At 36.8% G+C, this 19,698-nt stretch overlaps 1 protein-coding gene across 1 annotated transcript in view; it reads right to left on the reverse strand.

Annotated features, from left to right (window-relative positions):
- CEP192 (centrosomal protein 192) overlaps positions 1-19,698 on the reverse strand; it is a 133,258-nt gene that overhangs the window by 101,053 nt on the left and 12,507 nt on the right. Inside the window, exons 5-11 of the mRNA XM_054587319.1 lie at positions 19,270-19,433; positions 15,909-15,958; positions 11,271-11,391; positions 8,485-8,634; positions 4,066-4,164; positions 3,963-4,025; positions 3,171-3,304 (exon numbers count right to left, since the gene is read on the reverse strand). Of these exons, the coding sequence (XP_054443294.1) occupies positions 3,171-3,304; positions 3,963-4,025; positions 4,066-4,164; positions 8,485-8,634; positions 11,271-11,391; positions 15,909-15,958; positions 19,270-19,433 (781 nt within the window). The remainder of the gene's footprint in view (positions 1-3,170; positions 3,305-3,962; positions 4,026-4,065; positions 4,165-8,484; positions 8,635-11,270; positions 11,392-15,908; positions 15,959-19,269; positions 19,434-19,698) is intronic.

The raw sequence follows: 19,698 nt of genomic DNA on the forward strand, positions 1-19,698 counted from the left end.
CTCTCCCTCAATAAAATGACTTAAACCAATCTCAAAGAAAGGTAATGACAGCCTCCAAAATTGCTGTACTCTTTAATGAAGTGCACTTGAACCCTTTATGTGCTTGGTTGAGGAGCCAATGGGACGAAGCTACCACCTATGGGATTATAACTGAACACCTCAAACACAGAACACAATCCAGGCAGAACAATAGGTTAGGGGCATGGGACATCAGAGAGTCACTCCCTCTCCCCACACGCAAGGCACCATTTGTGGGAAACCTGGTGCTAACCCATTTGTAGATGACCTACTTCTGGAATGTGATTTCCTACATAGCAAAGCAGTTCTCTTGCTGTTATATATTAAAAGTCAGCCCTAGACACTAGAATTTGTTAAAAAAAAAAAAAGAGGAATGCAGTTTTTCTAACAGTTTTTAAACCCAACCACAAAAATAGGTCTTTGTTTATACTTTAAATGTTTAACTCTCAGCAACACTTAAGAATTAGGAAATGTGAGAAGGAAAAAAATAAAAGCAATCCACAGGTCTCTTAGGAGATGGGGTTTCAAGAGGAGGTAATGAAAGTACAGTTGACACCTAAATGACATGCTGTTACAGGCACTGACAACCATGTAGTTGAAAATCCCTATATAACTATTGACTCCCCCAAAACTTAACTACAATGCCTTGGTATCCACAGATGATTGGTTCCAGGACCCCTGTGGATACCAAAATCCATGGCTGCTAGTCCCGTATATAAGAGGTATACAACAATGCATACAGTAGACCCTCTGTATTCACAAATTTCCAACCAGAAATCAAAAACACTGTTTTGAATCCAAGATTGTTTAATCTGTAAACACAAAATCCAGGGATACAGAGAGCCAACTGTATAGCTATTGAAAAAAACATCTGCACATAAGTAGACCCATAAAGTTCAAACCTGTGTTCTTCAAGGGTCAACTATATTTGAAAGTCCCATCTCACTAAAGTCTAAGGGAAACAATGAGGTAGCAAAGCACCCTGGTGCTAATGTGCTGGTATTGTCTCAGAATAGCTGAGAAGTATGTCTCATAATAAATTAGGGAAAAGGAAGTATACTCTCCAAAAAATGGAAAAATAGCATCCTTCACAGAGTCTACCATTGATTTTAAGATTTTCCCATTATTGTATGTACCACTAAGGAAGAAAATGTTAAATTATGACATATTAGTAACTGAAAGACATGGCTGATTTCTGAAGTGTTAAAATATGAAAAATGTGTATCTTTGAATATATGGAAAATAGTAACAGAACTTTCAAATTACACAAAAAAGGAAAAACTGGGGGGAGAGAAAAGATGTGAACAGGAAGGAACATTGCAATAAAATTTTTGAAAATGACATAAAGCAAATATTATATGAAGTAAAATATAAGAATAAAATCAGGAATATTAATAACTATACTAAGTGTTAAAGGATTAATTAGCTCATTAGAAAAACAGACTATCAGATTACATTAAAATAATAAAACTAAGCTAAATGCTATTTATAAGAAATCCTTTGAACAAATGATTTAAAAAGTTAAAAAGAAATGAAAAAGAATATAACAAGCATATTTAATAAAGAGAAGGCAAGTGTATTAATACTAATGTCATACAAAAAAGAATTTAAGGTTAAAAGCACTGAACAGATAAAAGAAAGGCACTATTATTAAAAAAGTACACTTTTATAAATAAGGTTATAACAACCATAATCTTGTATGCAGTAAGCACAGCAGAAAAGTACATAAAGAAAAAATGAAAGTGCTACCCCAGTGAAGGAAATAGACATACAAATCTAGGAAATGCCAAGTTCCAAACAAAACGAACCCAAAGAGACCCACACCAGGACACATCATAATTAAAATGCAAAAGGTTAAAGACATAGAAAGAATCTTAAAAGCAGCAAAAGAAAAGCAGTTAGTTACCTACAAGGGGGCTCCCAGCTCATTTCTCAACAGAAACTTTGCAGGCCAAAAGAAACTGGCAAGAAATATTCAAAGGGATGAAAAGGAAGGACCCCACAACCAAGACTACTGTACCTAGCAAAGCAATCATTTAGAATCAAAGAACAGAACTTCCCCAACAACAAAAAAAACTAAAGAACTTCATTACCACCAAACCAGTATTGCAAGATATGTTAAAGAATCTTCATGAAGAAAAAGAAGCAAAAAGTCAAAACTATGAGCAATAAAATGGCAATAAGTACATATCTATCCACCATTATTTTAAATGCAAATGGATTAAATGGCCCAACCGAAAGACATAGGATGGCTGAATGGATGAGAGTAACACCCATATGTATACTGCCTACAGACACAATTCAGATCAAAAAACATACACAGACTGAAAGTAAAAGGGATGGGAAAAGATCCTTCATGAAAATGGAAATAAAAAACAATGCTGGTGTAGCAATGCCCATACCAGATAAAAAGGACTTTAAAACAAAGGCTATACAACAAGAGACAAAGAAGGACCCAGAAATTCCACTTCTGGGTAATTTACCCAAAGAAATTTAAAACACCAATTCAATAAGGCATATCCATCCATAAGCCCATTGTATCATTATTTATAATAGCCAAGATATGGAAGCAACCTAAATGCCCGTCAACAGACAAGTGGATAAAGTGGTACCTATATACAATGTAATATTACTCTGCCATAAGAAAGAAATCCTATCATTTATGACAGCATAATGGGCCTAGAGGGTATTGCGTGAAGTAAGTCAGAGAAAGACAAAAAATATATGATATTACTTATACACAAAATCTAAACAACAAAATAAATGAATAAATACAACAGAAACCGACTCAAAGAACATTCTGACAGTTGCCAGGGTAAAGGGGGGTTGGGAGGATGGCTGAAAAAACTGAATGGATTATGAAGCACAAATTGGCAGTTACAAAATAGCCATGGGACTGTAAAGTACAGCATGAGAGATATAGTCAACAATATTGTTTTAATTATATATGGTGCCAGATGGGTACTAGATTTATCAGGGTGATCATTCGTACTGTGTATAAATGTCAAATCATGGTTGTACATCTGAAACTAATATAATATTGTTTGTCAACTATATTCAAAATGTAAAAAGTTATTTAAAAATGAAAATGCTATTATACAAAAGACTTTATCTTTGCATAGAAAATTTAAAGAAAATGCAAATAAACTTACTCTGTCACAGTGTAGAAAAATACCCTTTGAACTTTCTGCACATTCTTTCTCTTTTTCAATTCTCAAAGTATTAGAGGAAAATGGTAACACACCATCTACATGCCTTCTACTATTTCCATTACCTATAGAATCACCTAAAGTATATAAAAATAATAAAACAAAGTCAGTTTCAGTAATCTAATGGAATAACTGTTTTTTGCTATTCAAATTATTTTATGTAAACCTAATATTTAACATTCACATGACAAATATACAATTTGCATAACAGAGAAAAGCAACAGCATGAGGCAACAGTAAATGTCCTAAACTGCTACCATACAGAGAATTCATTTCTAATTCTCAGACATCTGAATAGAGCTCATTCACAATACACAACCAAGAAATAGAAACCACTTGATTTCTAATAATACCAATGTACTCAGGTGTTACCAAAAATCTCTTTGAAGTGCATTTTCCCTCTCTGGAGCCTTCCTGTGCCTTCCTTCTATGCCTAGGCACATTACTTTGCCTTTCTCTCTCCTAAGCTCCAAGGGCTCTTCTTCTGCCTCTGAAACTTGTTTCCTGAGCCTACGCAACCCAGCTGACTCACTTCTACTATTTCTGCCACTTTCTACATAAATTTTCCCTTACAATATGGAGGGGAAAAAAAGCACTCTGAAAAGTTGTAGACTGTCAAGATTTGGGGGTACACAAGGGTTAATACATATTAAACCATACCAAAGAAACAAGTATTTTTGCAAAAATGAAAAGTCAAACAGGATTTAAGAACAAAGGAATCATATCAATACTTACTGATCACCGGCAGACAAAAAACATGGCCTTCCTCAGACTCTTTTGGGGTTGTTTCAGAATTTCCTGAAGAGTCCGGGCTGGTGTGGCTCGGTGGTTTGAGGGCTGGACTGTGAAGCAGAATTTCCTGGAGAGTGTGAACCATGGGAAATCAGAGAGCTGTTATTTTCTGACTGAGGTTTACAGTTTAAACTACTGTTTTCCACTGCCCACTGAAAGAGTATCTTAGCTTTATGAAATTTTTAAAATTATAATCAAACATTTAGAGGAGAATCAAGATGGCGGAGGAGTGAGTGGAAGTCACCCTGAACTCCCCCCAGGACCAACCTGGAATCACAACTAATTTATGGAGAAATCACCTGGAACAAACAACTGAAAAACAGTGAGAGAGGAGCCTTGTAACCTCAGAGACAGAAGAATAGGCTTTAGCACAATCTAACTGGTAAGGAGTGCAGTACACAGCACCAGAAGGATATTGAAATGGCCAGTTGGATCCCCAAAAGCAGAGTTCTCTAGCCCACAGCACCAGAGCCCAAAAAGGACACAGAAAACAGCCAACTGAGAAAAGCGGCAAGACTGCTCTCTGCCAGAGACAGGCGGCTGGAGACCCAAAGAACTGTTTAAAAGGCCAAGGCATAAATTTTTATTTGCAGCCACTTACCTTGGTCCCCGGCAAAGGCGGGGGCAGAGTGGGCTAGAGACGCCTGAGGAGAGACTAGGGAAGGATGCTTCGGGGAGAAAACAGAGAGAGTAGCTGGTGGGACCTTGGTGCTGACTCATCCCCCATACAGCAGCAGCATGAAAGGACCCAATAACCCTGCCCCCAGGAGGGACTCAGCTCCGCCCTGAGCTGTCTAAGGGGGCCTGCTGAGAGCAGAGTGAATAGATTAACAGCTGAAGGGGACAGCCACAAACAGTAGATTACTGGAAGTCTCAAACAGACTGCCTAAGGTCAGACAGGGTCAACATCTGACATCATCAGAGGCAGACCCAGAAAGCAAAAACAGCGGTCTCCAACCATAGAAGTTCACACCACAAAGTCAGGAAATCAAAACAGATCAACTTAAGAAGAAGAAGCAAAAGAGAGTCTCACAAATAATGGGAAGACAAAGAAATACGCCCCACTCGAAGGGAAAGGAGCAATCCCCAGAAAGAGAACTGAATGAAATAGAGGCAAGTAAACTATCAGATACTGAGTTCCAAACAACGGTTCTAAGGAAGCTCAATTACCTCAGTGAGCTCAGAGAGAATTACCAAAAATGACAGGGAAACTATGAGGAACTTACTGCAAACTCTATCAGCATGAAAAAGGACACAGAAACTATCAATAACAGACAAGAGGAAATCACAAATACAATTTCTGAACTGGAGAACACAGTAGAAGGAATCAAAAGGAGGCTAGATGAAGCTGAGGACCGAATCAGCAAGCTGGAGGACAAGGTAGAAAAAAGTTCCCAGAAAGAGCAGGAAAAGGAAAAAAGACTCAAAAAGCAGGAAGAGGCATTGAGGGAAATGCAGGACAACCTGAAACATAATAATATCCGTATAATAGGGATACCAGAGGGAGAAGAGGATGAGGAAGGGATAGAGAATCTGCTTGACAAAGTAATGATGGAAAACTTCCCTAATTGGAGGAGAGAAAAAGTCACACAAGTCCAGGAAGGACAGAGGGTCCCATCCAAGACACATCATCATTAAAATGGCAAATATCAAAGACAAACAGAGAATCCTAAAGCAAGCAAGGGAGAAAGAGGTAGTAACATATAAGGGAGCCCCAATACAGCTAGCAGATGACTTCTCAACAGAAACACTGGAAGCCAGAAGGGAATGGCAAGAGATATTCCAAGTTATGAAAAGCAAAGGCCTGCAACCAAGACTGCTCTACCCAGCGAAGCTCTCAATGAAAATGGAAGGCAAAATAAGGAGTTTCCCAGACAAAAGAAGGCTAGAAGAATACACCTGCACCAAAGCAGCACTGCAAAATGCTAAAGGGACTGCTATAAGATGAAGAAAAAGTTTCTATGAATACCCAGTTCCTTTCAGAGTTGCCAATACTTGATATTATCAATATTTTTAATATTCATTAATCTGATTGTGACAATGATGTTATTTTAATTGTTCCTTTACTATTTGTTGAAACTAAACCTGTTTTAGTATATTTCCTGCATATTTCTATTATTAAAAAAAAAAGCTTTAAATGATTTTTTGGTATTCTTTATCCATTTATTGATTAAAGGTTTGTAGAACATTTTTCCCTAAATAAAAAAGAAAACATATTAACCCTTTTTTAGATGTGTTGCAAATACTCTTCTATTCCAATCCTTGTCCTTTAACTTTTTTTATATGTATATTACAATATAGTTAAATGTTTAATATAATGATATTGTCAAAATTTACTTTATAGCGTCTGGGGTTGAATATTTTACTTCAGGTCATGAAAAATATTAGTTCTATTTTCTTCTAAAAGTCCTTAGATTCTACATATTGATTTTTAACTCACTTGAATATTTCTTGTATAATGTGTGTTTTATCTCAAGAAATAGTGATCCACGCACCTTATTTGTTGAATAAGCCTTATTTGACCCATTGATTTGAAATATCAACTTAATCATATATTATATTGTTAGCTATATATGTTTGTCTCTAGAACCTTCATTGTATTTCATTGATCTACCTGATTATTTCTGTGACCTCATGTTGGTTTAATTGCTGAGACTTTATAATGGTTTTAAATTTTTTAAATATTTTATAATTAACTTTGACATCTAATAAATAAATAAATAAATAAATAAATAAATAAATAAATAAATAAATAAAATCTGCATTTAAGAAAGAAAGAGGTGGACCTCCTACCTTTTGTGACAACATGGATGGAACTGGAGAATATTAAACTACATTAAATAAGCCAGTTGATGAAAGACAAATACCATAGGATTTCACCTATAAGTGGACTCCATTCAACAAAATAAACCAACAAACAAAATAAACCACAGGCATAGAAACATGGAGCAGACTGAAAGTGACCAGAGGGGATGGGGAAAGAGGACAATGGTGGGAAGAGGAAGGGACTAGACAAAGAACATGTATGAATGACCCATGGACATGGACAACAGAGTGGGAATTAACTGTGGGAGTGGAGGATGGGGTTGGGAAGGGTGGAGGAGGGTAAAGTGTTAAAAATTGAGACAACTGTAATAGAATAAACATGATTTATAAATTTTAAAAAAAAGAAAAAATATAAAATTAAACATTTTGACAGGTAAAATATGGGGAGAAGAGAATGTCTTCTTTATAGAAGGATACCAGATAGTTAACATAGCCACCAACATAAAAATTATTTCTAGAAAGCCTCAGCAATGATACTATATCCAGTTCATGAAGGATCATTTCGGAATCAGAACGTTCACATGACCTTCATCTATCATCTTACAAATGACTTACTGATGACAAAGGGGAGAAAAAAGGCACATTCACAAGGAGACATCTGGCCAACATATTAACCAAGATAATCAGATGCAGCTTCACCAGTAATGGGACAGACAGACTTATATATCTCCTGAGTGATGCTATGAGATGCAAGGAACATCACAGATGTTTAATCTTAATCTGTTTATTAAAAAAAAAGTGTTTAATTTGAATTCTTGCTAAAGTGTTTAATGTAATCAAAAGAAGGAAAATGGGGTCACTTTACAAAACAAGTCTAGATTTTACAAAATAGATTAACGGCCCTGGCCAGTGTGGCTCAGTTGGTTGGAGCATCTTCCATAACTGAAAGGTTGCAGGTTAGATTCTGGTCAGGGCACATGTCTAAGTTAAGGATTTAGTCTTTAGTCGGAGCACATGCACGATGCAACCAAACAATGCTTCTCTTTCACATGGATGTTTCTCTCCCCCTCTCTGTTCATTCTCCTCTGTCTAAAATCAATAAGCATGCCCTCGAGTGAGGATAAAAAAATAGTTTAATAACATGAAAGAATCACTCCAAACTGAAAGAATAAAGAGGCTTGACAATCAAATGCAAGTGTAATTTTGATTAAATCTGGATCAAAAGCATAAAAGTAGAGAACATTTTGGAGACAACTAGGTAAATTTGAATATAGTCTGAACATTAATTTAAATTACTGTGCTGAAGTTAGGTAACAACTGAAATTATACAGGAAAATGTTCTTATTTGTAGGAGATAAATGCTGAAGTACTAGGGTAAAATGTCATACTATCTGCAACCTACTTTCAAAAGATTCAGGAATAACTTTTGGGGGAACAAACAAAATGCAAGGATGGCAAAAATATGAACAATTAGTTAATGTGGATGTGGAGTATAGATATGTTCACTGTACTATTCTTTTAATTTTTCTGTATGTGAATGGAAAGGTTAAGAGAAAGTAGGAAATTTGTTTATTATCAGTGTATATCAGAGAAAAATAGAATCCAAAGGAAACAAAAGCTTAAGTTCTATGTTAACATCCAATGAAACCAGTAATAATTTTCTAATGTCAAATTTCTGAAAAACCGTAACAAATGGAACATACCTGACTAGAATCACCTATTAGCTTAAAATCCTTTTCTGGAGGTTTCTGTCCTTCTAGGTCTTCATATATCATTCCTGGAATTGCCAGTTTCTCAAAATAAGCCTCCAAATGATCATCATAAAACTCTTCATCATCAATATCATCATCTATTAATAAATAGAGGAAAAACAGAACAAGCTTTAAAGTAGTTACTGAACCATAACTTAATCAAAAGGTTGTTAAGACATGTAAGTCAATGGTCTATGTGATTTTAACATTTGACATAAAAAAGCTTACAATTTCAGCTTGTAAGTTATTATAAGCATTCCAATATACAAAGTCAGTCCAAAAAAATCCAGCCATCCTTAATATAACAAGAACAGTCTGCACGACATTGATGTAACCTGGCAGCCAAAGACAGTGGACTGGAATGCGCATGCATGTACAATGACGACTTCATTGCAGAAGTCAGTGGGGACAGTAGACACTGTTGAATAAGCATGTGTATTGTGTGGCCATCGCATTCAAAATGACTGAGCAAGTACTGAGTGACACGAATCTGCATCAAATTTTGCTTTTTCCTCCAAGGAGACTATTCGGATGACTCAGAAGGCCACAGCTACAGCCAACATGTGATTGGCGGGTTCACCATGACAACACACCCGTTAATATATCAGATCTCATGCAGAGTTTTTTGGCAAAACATCAATCACCCAGGTGACTCAGCCCCGCTACAGACCAGATTTGATGCCCTGCAACTTCTGGCTTTTCATAAAATTAAAATCACCTTTGAAAGGGAAGAGAGTTCAGATCACCAATGAGATTCTAGAAAGTACAACAGGGCAGCTAATGGTAAACTGGAAACACTGTGTAAGGTCCCAAGGTGCCTACTTTGAAGGAGACTGTGGCATCATTGTCCTACGTACAATGTTTCTTGTGTCTTGTATCTTCTTCAATAAATGTCTCTATTTTTCTTATTATATGGCTGGATACTTTCTGTACAGACTTCATAAAATACTAACTTTCTTTGATAGGATAGCACAGAAATAAATCCTGGCATGTACCATTAGTTAGGGCATAATAAATGTGGCATTAAAGATCATTAGGAAAAGGGTAGATTATTCAGAAAATGGAGTGACCCAAGACACATCATAATTAAAAGGCCAAAGGTTAAAGATGAAGAGAGACTCTTAAAATTAAAACAAGAGAAAAGAAGTTAAGTTACATGATGGTCTCCAGCTGGGAGGTAGGAGGGGGAGAATGGGTGAAGAGGTGAGGGGATTAAGAAGTAGTGATTGGCAGTTACAGGAATAGCCATGGGGATGTAATAGGAAATAGAGTGGCCAAAGAACTTATATGTATGACCCATGAACATGAACAATGGTTCAAAGATTGACTGAGGGAGTAGGGGGTCCTGGGTGGAGGGGGGCAAAGGCAAAAAAATTAGGACAACTGTAATAGCGTAATCAATGAACTGTAATTTAGAAAAAAAAATAGGAAAAAGAAAATGGAGTGGCAAATGGGTAACTACCAAAAAAGGATAGCTAAGCTCATCATAAAAGTAAAAATAAATTCTAGGTGAATTAATAATTAAGTGTAAAATGAAATGTCAAACAATATCTGATCTTGAGAATGAAGAAATAAGGAAAAATAATATATCAACGTTTTGAACACTAACAGGTATGATTAAAAATATTCCACCTCTACGAAAACCAGAAGGGTGCAAATAAATAATTAAAACAATACTAGCATTTTTAAAAATTGTTTTGTGAGTTTTGTTTTTTGGGGGGATTGAGGGCAGTGATATTTTAATGTTTTAACAAACACCCTGGCAGGGGCAAGATAAAATTAGAACAATTAACCTCTAGTAATGGTATTGTAAGTAATCACTGTCTTTTCAAGAGGATAGTTTTGCAATCAAAATTAACAGCCTTAAAAATGCACACAAGATTTGCCTTTGTTGTGTTACCTCTAAGACTCTAGCCTACTAAAACAAACATCTGTATAAATTCAGGTCAGCAATTCCTCATTCACAACTCCACCATTCAAAAATATCTAAAAATTCTAACTGCAACACCTGTCCTGAATTTAGTTTCTATTGATCCCACTCAGCCCATCAGCCTGGCCTTCAAAGTCATGAATAATTTGATCCCAGCCTACTTTACTGGATTATTCCCCAATTCAGACTCCTACAAGTACTATAAACCTACAACACAAAACCACTAGCTATTTCCCAAACATGGTCTATATGTTTTGCTGAAGTTGTTTCCGCTTCCTAAAATGTATTTCTCTTCCTAATGTATCTACCTTAAGACCTTTCACAGGCCTTTTCAAGAGGAAAAATTGTACCCTCTTTCAGTAAAGCTTTACAGTTATTTTCCTCAGTCAGAATTAGTCACCTTCACATGGTTTCTGCACAACTTGTACTGTTGAGATATGTGCAACACGGTGGGATATTTAGCATCTCTTTTCTCACTTGGCAGGTCTTTGGAAGCAGAGGCTAAATATTCTATGGTTCCCTCAATTTCTCAACATAGTGCCTTATATTGAGTGGAACTTAGGGCTATTACTTTGTACCTTTATGATACTAAACTCAGGGGTAAGCATAATATCAGGACTGATACACAGAAATGTTTTAAAAATTCCATCACTTAACAGAGGTGGCCACTTGAGTGCTGGTGAGTAAGAAGTAAACAAGAAGGCAAAGAAAAAAAAGCTAGCATAATAACTACTACAATCAAGAAGCAGAAAGACATGAAGTGGCAAGGTAAGAACCAGGACAACACAAATTACTTTACAGTACCAGAAGAATCTTCCAAGCTTGTCAGTGACATAAGTTTCTCATTTTCTATTAAACTAGTATGGCTTAAGTCACTGTTCGGATTCTTGCCTTCAAAATGTTTTCCAGCATCAAGATGAGCAATCTGTAAGAAATAAAACACATGTAAGAGAAGTATATCCACTGCTTTGAACACCATAATACAAGGCTGCAAAAAGGACGGCCAATGTGCTCAGTACCTGTAACTCACAATTTAGGCAATGACGGCCTAGTTGTTTTGCATGCATTAATAACTTTCTTCCGGGGCTTCTAGTCAAGATGGCAACATTGACAGACATGACTTGCCTCTTTGCAAAATCACGTCAAAATTACAACTAAAATATAGAACCATCATCACTCAGGAACATCACAAATGGAGTTGAACTGAAGTCTGACAACTACAAAATGATGTTCAATGGAAGCCTGACAACTATGGAATTGAAGAAATCACATTCATCCAGGCTGGCAGAAAGGGCGGGAATGCGGAATGGGCTGGCCCCACACCCACATGGATAAAAATTCTGGAGGGATATCTCAGGAGTGAGTAGTCCCAGACCTTCACCAGGCCCCCCAGCCCAGAATTCCAGTGTCAGGAAGATAAGTTCCCACAACTTCTGGCTGCAAAAACTAGCAGGGGTGGAGTCAGTGGAGGAGGCTGCTGAAGCCCTAAGCAGTTCCTCTTGGGGAACCCACTCACAGACACCTACTCAGAATCGCTCTGAGCTCCACCACTGGGATGGCAGGTGGAAGGGCACCAGTGGTATATAGGGAGAGTCTGAAGTGTCTGTCATCGGGGCGAACAGAGGCCATTGTCCCTTTGCTGAGCTCTCTCCCCATAAAGCCAGTAGACTGGTGCCATTTCTGAGATGCCATCAACCTGCCTAACAGTGTGTGACCCACCCTGGAGATCCACATAGTCTCTACTCCGCACAACCTAAAGACCCACCCAAGCTGCTTTTCTGTAAGAATGGCTGGTCTTGGCTCCTAAATCCTACCAAACAAGCAATGGCTGGCTTCAGTAAGCCCTAGCAGCAGCCAGATGAGAGTCACAGCTTAGCTTCACCTGGGAATCTAAAAGCCCAGCACAAGTAACAGCCATCTCAGATTGCTTTACAATTCAAGCAGGATGCCCCAGGAGGCTGACCTTGACATACACCAACTGGGAAATCCCAGGGCCACTGCATCGAGTGGACAGCTAGAGATCACGTGGGAGCATCACCACCCTGCCCCTGCCCAGATGATCCTCCACAGAGAGCAGAAATTGGTGGTCAGTGGTCACAGCCTGTCCTTGAAGTTGACTGGCCTGAGTAAGTCCCTCCCATTGATCTGTCAACAGCAACCAAGGTTCAACTACAAGAGGAGGGTGTACTCAGCCCACACAAAGGGCACATCTCAATTACCCATCTTCAGTAACAGGGATGGCTGTGCCACTGGACCCTACAGGACCCTTATTACTTTAGGCCACACTACCAAGACACGGAGTCAAAGGAGTTCTACCAAATACATAGAAACAAACATAAGAAGGCTGCTAAAACGAGGAGACAAAGAAACATGGCCCAAATGAAAGAACTGATCAAAACTCCAGAAAAAGCGCTAAACAAAATGAAGATAAGCAATCTATCAGATGCAGAGTTCAAAACACTGGTTATAAGGATGCTCAAGGAACTTAGTGAGGACCTCAGAGGCATAAAAATGGCCCACTCAGAAGCAAAAGATACACTAATTAAAATAAAAAACAATTTACAGGGAAACAAGAGTAGAATGGATGAAGCTAAGAATCAAATCAATGATCTGGAACATAAGGAACCAAAAATCAACCACACGGAATAGCAAGAAAAAAGAATCCAAACAAATGAGGATAGCACAAGCAGCCTTTAGGACAACTTTAGAAGGTCCAGCATTTGCCTCATAGGGGTACCAGGAGAAGAAAAAGAACAAGAAATTGGAAATCTATCTGAAAAAGTAGTGAAAGAAAAGTTCCCTAATTTGGAAGGGAATAGATATGTAAATCGAGCAAGCACAGAGAGTCCCAATTATGATGGATGCAAAGAGGCCCCCTCTAAGACGTATCATTATTAAAAGGCCAAAGGTTAAAGATAAAGAGAAGCAAGAGAAAAGAAGTTAGTTACTGGAATGTTGCCTAAAGGGAGGGGGGAGGAGGAGACTGGGGGAAGAGGTAAGGGTAATTAAGTACAAATAAGTTGCTAAAGAATAGCCATGAGGATGTACAGTACAGTATAGGAAACAGAGTAGCCAAGGAACTTATTCGCATGACCCATGTACATGAACAATGGTGGGGGGATGGCCTGAGGGAGTGGGGGGTGCTGGGTGGAGGAGGGCAAAGGCGGAAAAATCAGGACTTTAATAGCATAATCAATAAAATATAATTTTAAAAAAGACTTTCTTCCTACCCCGATGTCGCCTCCCTCCCATCACCCACCCAATAAGATGTCCTTAAAATTTAGTATCTCAAAACATGCACATGCTCAGAAGACCTAATAATATAGCTGGTATACTAATACACAATTGAATTTCAGCAACACAGGCTTGCAGGAGGAACAGAAAATAATAGGAAAGTTGGACTCAGCAATGAAAGGTTTCTCTGCCCTTCGGCCCAAGGACCATGTACCCCAAGTACATTCAGGCTCAGATATTTCCTCTCAAGTGTCGATTTTATTTCACAATCATGTATCAAACAACACCAACTTAAGAATTAGATTGAAAAATGCACACTAATTTTTAAGATTAAAAACATGGGCTCCCAATGCAACTGCACACTTATAGAGGGCAGTGCTGCAATAATATACATTGCATAAGCTCATAAAGATCTAAGGTGCCAGGGGTACAAGAGGCTACCATTGTGGAATATAGGCTCTCTGTGTTGGAATTTTTCATAATAAAAAATTAGAGAAAAATCTGTATGAGGAAGAACACTATGTAAAATACTTCTGCCTGTTTTGGTCAAGGATGCTACTGAGAACTCTGTTTGCTTTACCATGCTTGTTACCTTACATATGGGCCCACTAAACCAAAGAGACCCTGGAAAACATCCTTATTTTGCTGAAGTGGTATAGTGTTTACAGTTTAGATGGTGAGACCTGCCAAAACATATTTTCTTCACTGTCTTGGATACCAGACAAAGCTAAATCAAAAGGGAAATCCAGTAGTAGCTCCTTCAAATCTAGGTTTTTAAATATTTATTTTCCTTCTGCTCTCACTTCTTCATCCTCTTTTATCAAATATCTCATGCTTCTATACTTGTTTTGCTGCTTTCCAGTTTCATGGTCCTTCTCTTTTATTATCAATGATTTCTAATGTTTTCAGAAAGTCAGTTCTTCAACCACTAAGCAAATAAATTACCTATGAAAGGGAAAAGCTATGTTCTCTCTCTTTAGAAACAATTTTTTTTCTAAATGTTCAAAGAAATCACGCTTTCCGACTCAATTACAATTTGACTACACTTGAACTTCCTAGAAAAAGCATGTCTCATACTTCAAAGCTACTAGTGGTTACATCCAGGGAGCAAGCTTATGGATCAGAGGTCAACAAACATTTTCTGTAAAGGGCCATATAGTAAATATTTCAGGTTTTGCCAGCATAGTCTCTGTCACAACTTTTCTACTCAGATGTAGAGCCATAAATGATACAGAGAAAATGAGCATGGCTGTGTTCCAATAGAACTTTGCAAAAAAACAGGCAGCATATTATATTTGGACAATGAGCTACAGTTTGCCAACCCCTAGCATAGGGAAATAACTCTTAACTTTAAACGCTTTTGTAATCATTTTATAAAAACTATCTTAAAAATTCTTATGAAAGTAAAGCAAAAATTGCAACTTCTCTTTGTAAGTGTTAAAAGTACTCAGCTTATATTTTATAAACAAGTCACATAAATATGAGACTACAGGCCTAAAACCACAGTTCACTGTTTGCGTTAAACAAACCGTTTAACTGCTCAACACCCCTTCCTTTGGGGACCCCACATCTTTTTATTTCATGTGGTCCTAGTAGGCTGTTGGTCACATCCTCTATGTGCACATACAGACACTTATGCACACGAACACACACAGAGAAGTAAACATAAGGTCCACCTCATATATCAGAGTGCTTTACCTCAACCCACCTCTTAGTTCAGTAATTTACATAGGGAAAGACATATGACTGAAGTAAGCTCATTAGAGTTGTCCTCTATTTTTTTTTTTATTTACCCCCCAAAAATATCATGCTCTTCTTTTTTATCACAGACATTAAGAGTGTGGGCTTGGGTTGCCTACAAATGAAGACAGCTACCCTATCATTCAACAAATTTTTGAGTATATGCCAACTATGTGCCAGGCACTCAGGATAAAACAAAGAGGACTCCTTACCCTCATGGAGTCAACATTCTAGGGGGCGCCAGCAAGCAGAGGAACACCAATCCAGATGACACAAGAAGACGGGGAATATAGTCACTAGACTAGCACTACTCTCGACTTCCTACTTACTTGAAGCAATACCTTTGATTTTTCCTATTTACAAGTAGAAGATTTCTATTATCAGTACTACTTAGCACTTATACACGTGAAATAGGAAATTTCACTCCTAATAACTCCAGAAATTGATAACAAAACATAAGAAAGTTACCTTGTTCTCCTTATTCATCCATGACTGTAAACAGAAATCAGCAGATGAGTCTATTTAAAAAAAATTAACAAAAACAAAAACAGAGAGACCAAGTTATTTTATCAACTAAATACCCAATAATATCTAAAAATAGCAAATTAATGAACTAAACACTTTTCCCTTTATAGAACATAGAACATATAAATGATACACTGGAACCTATCACTGGTCAGTTAAATTAGGAAACTATTAGAATAGGAAGTATAAAAAATTATACATATGCCCAAACAATATGAATCTAATCAACATTTAAAGCTAGCTTCTGCTTTTTAGAGGGTATGAGGAAGAGAAAAACAAGAAAAATGACACCCATGAGTAAGCAACAGAATCCAGATACTAGGGCAATCTACAGGGTGACTGACCTAGCCTATCTCAACAAGGCACTGACTTAAGACACATAACAAAAAAATGTACCATAACATAATATAACCTTTCTTGAACCCAAATTCAAGCAAACAAAATGATAATTAATAAACTGGATATGACCTAGAGTACTATGTGACAGCAAAAAAAATTAAGTTTGTTAGTGGCCTTAATAGAACTATGGTTATGCAAGAAAATGTCCACATTTTCAGAGATGCACACGGAAATATGTAGGAATAAAATGTCTGGAATTTTTAAATAATATAAGAGAAAAAGTAATAAAAAAACCAGAACAGACAAATCAAGTATGACAAAATCTTATACTAAGTGAAACTATGGGATAGGTATATGGGTTTTTAACTGATATAAAATCTATAGATCATAAAATCACCCTCTGAAAGTGTAAAATTTAGTGATCTTTAGTATATTCACAAAGTTGTACAACCATATTTACTCTAATTCCAAAATAGTGCCATTACTCTGAACAAACACTATACCCATTAGCAGTCACTCCCCATTCTCCCTTCCCCCAGGCTCTAGAAACCACTAATCTGCATTCTGTCTCTATCAATTTGCCTATTACATACCTACAGATTTACCTATGGATAAATAGAGTTATACAACATGTGACCCTTTGTGTCTGTCTTCTTTCACTTAGCATAATGTTTCCAAGAATTCATCCATAATAGAGCACCTATTAATACTTCACTCCTTTCTATGGCTGAATACTACTCCACTGCATGGACATAAACTATTTTGTTTATACACTCATTATTTGATGGAGATTTAAGTTGTTTCCACTTTTTGACTATTATGACTAATGCTGCTATGGACAGTCATGTAAAAGTTTTTTTATGGACATATATTTTCATTTCCTTTGGGTATACACTTAGGACTAGAATTGCTAAATCACATACATGGTAATGTTGTTTAACATTTGAAAAAACTGTCAAACTACTGGGTTGGCCAAAAAGTTCATACAATGGCTCCAGCAGCACTTAGTTGTCTTTAACTTAATTTGAAACAATTTTGTTACACTGTATTGTGACAGCTATCATATCAGCATGTATTTAAAAAAGAAAAACATTAGATTTACTGAATTTTTGTGCGGCCATTTTAATATTGAAGATGGAAGAAGATACGCAACATATTTGGCATATTATGCTTTATTATTTCAAGAAAGGTAAAAGCACACTGAAATGCAAATAAAGATATGTGCAATGTATGGAGAAGGTGTTGTGGCTGATCAAACGTGTCAAAAGTTGTTTGCGAAGTTTCTTGGTACTGCTGACATTCTGGCCAAATGATTCTTTGCTGTGGGGCAGTCTTATGCATTGGAAGATGTTTATCAGCACCCCTGGCCTCTACCCACTAGAAGCCAATAGCAGGAGAGAGCTGACATAACTTGAAATATCTAAATCAATAGTTATTGAAGATGAAAAATGTGTCTTTTGTTTTACAGAAAAAACTAAATGGAATTTTTGGCCAACCCAATACTTTCACAGAAGCTGTATCATTTTACATCCCCACCAGCAATGGATGAGGGTTTCAATTTCTCCTTATCATCACCAAGACTTGCTATTGTCCATCTCTTTGATTATAGCTATTGCGGTAGATGTGAAATGGTATATCATGATTTTGATTTGCATGCTCCTGATGACTAAAGGTGTTGAACATCTTTTCATGTTCTTTGGCCATTTGTACTTCTTTACAGAAATGTTTATGGAACTCCTGTGCCCATTTACACACAGTACCAAGTTGTCATTTTATTGAGTTGTAAGACTTCTTTTTATAATTTGAATTCTAGTCCAATACCATATATAAGATTTTCATATACTTTCTCCCAAGTTATTGGTTACCTTTTCACTGTCTTGAGAGTGTCTTTTGAAGCACAAAAGTTTTCATTTTTGATGAAGTCAAATTTATCTGTTTTTTCTTCTATTGCTTTTGAGTGTCAGGAGTTAATACTATTCTACTTTCATATGTATTGACATTTTTCATGAAGAGAAATACATCTCTTCAATTTTTTAACATAAATATATAAATGTGCATTCATTCACCAACCTTGTAATACGGCTCAAGCAATGCCTTTTGAGCACTGAATCAGTATGGATACACAATATCTTTGTTACATAAGCATATAGATACTTTTCAGTTTCTCGTTTTTATTTCTTTGAAAAAGAGAATATAGAATACTTAAAAGCAATCCGACAGAAGAAGCCTATAAATTTGTTTATTTTACAATATTCCCCACAGTTTTGTAGTTCTCTCCCAGATCTAATTTGACACACTTTTTCATATAATTCCAAAATGTTCAACTTTATTATCTTAGAAAAAATACTTTTAGAATTTATAATTCTTATAAAAATAAGTTTAGGTAAAAAAAGACTGTTAATAATAATATAAATTAATTAGTGAGGAGAAATTTAAAAGGTGTATTAAAATCAGCCTCCTTGTCTTGAACATAAAGTGTGCTGTGGTTATCAGACAGCATGGTTTCCAAAGGAAAGGAGATTTCAGCTTAATCAGTAAAGGCAATTAAGAAATTCATTTTTAAGAGACCTTTTCCTATAAAGGATTATAAACATAGTATCAATAGGTTAATGTCAAACCAAAGCATTTTCAGTTAACAGTTTCATAGCTTAAGATAAATACCAGTTCAGCCCTGTCTGGTGTGGCTCAGTGGATTGAGTGTCAGCCTGCGAAAAAAAGAGTCACTGGTTCGATTCCCAGTCAGGGCACGTGCCTGGGTTGCGGGCCCAGACCCCAGTAGGGGGCACACAAGGGGCACCCACACACTGTTTCTCTCCCTCTCTTTCTCCTTCCCTCCCCCCGCCCCGTCTATAAATAAATAAATAAAATCTTAAAAAAAAAATAAAAAGATAAATATCAGTCCAAAGATAGAGAAATGAGAGAGGAAAATATATAGATTAACAAATAATGTTTTATACTTCAGTACCTTGCACTTGTTCCAGTGGTAAAATCCTAACACAAGGATCCTGACTCTGAAAGGATTCTGCAATTTTAGCCTCGTTCTCTTCTGTTTTTGCCCGGTCGTTGGGAAAAGCCGACTCTTTGAGGACAGCATCCAACAAATGTTGACTTTCTATATGGTTCTTTCTCCTAGAGATAGAACTTTTTAAATTAGGGAACAGACTGATCATGAAATGTTTGTTACCTTAGGTAAATCTATATAATACCCATTAATCAGTTATGTATTTTATCTCTCAAAAAAGTAAATACAATGAAAAGAAACATTTCTGGGACCAGCCAGAAACTACAACTGGTAATACTGTGGGTATTCCTAGGAATTGCACCATCATTTTGGGTCCAGTGATGGACAGTCTACCAAAATCTAGTACATTATCATACTGCTACTGTGCCTCTC

The sequence above is a fragment of the Pteronotus mesoamericanus genome, unplaced genomic scaffold (assembly GCF_021234165.1).
Source record: "Pteronotus mesoamericanus isolate MK-2021 breed Mesoamerican mustached bat unplaced genomic scaffold, CSHL_Meso_final scaffold_118, whole genome shotgun sequence".
Taxonomy (NCBI): Eukaryota; Metazoa; Chordata; class Mammalia; order Chiroptera; family Mormoopidae; genus Pteronotus; species Pteronotus mesoamericanus.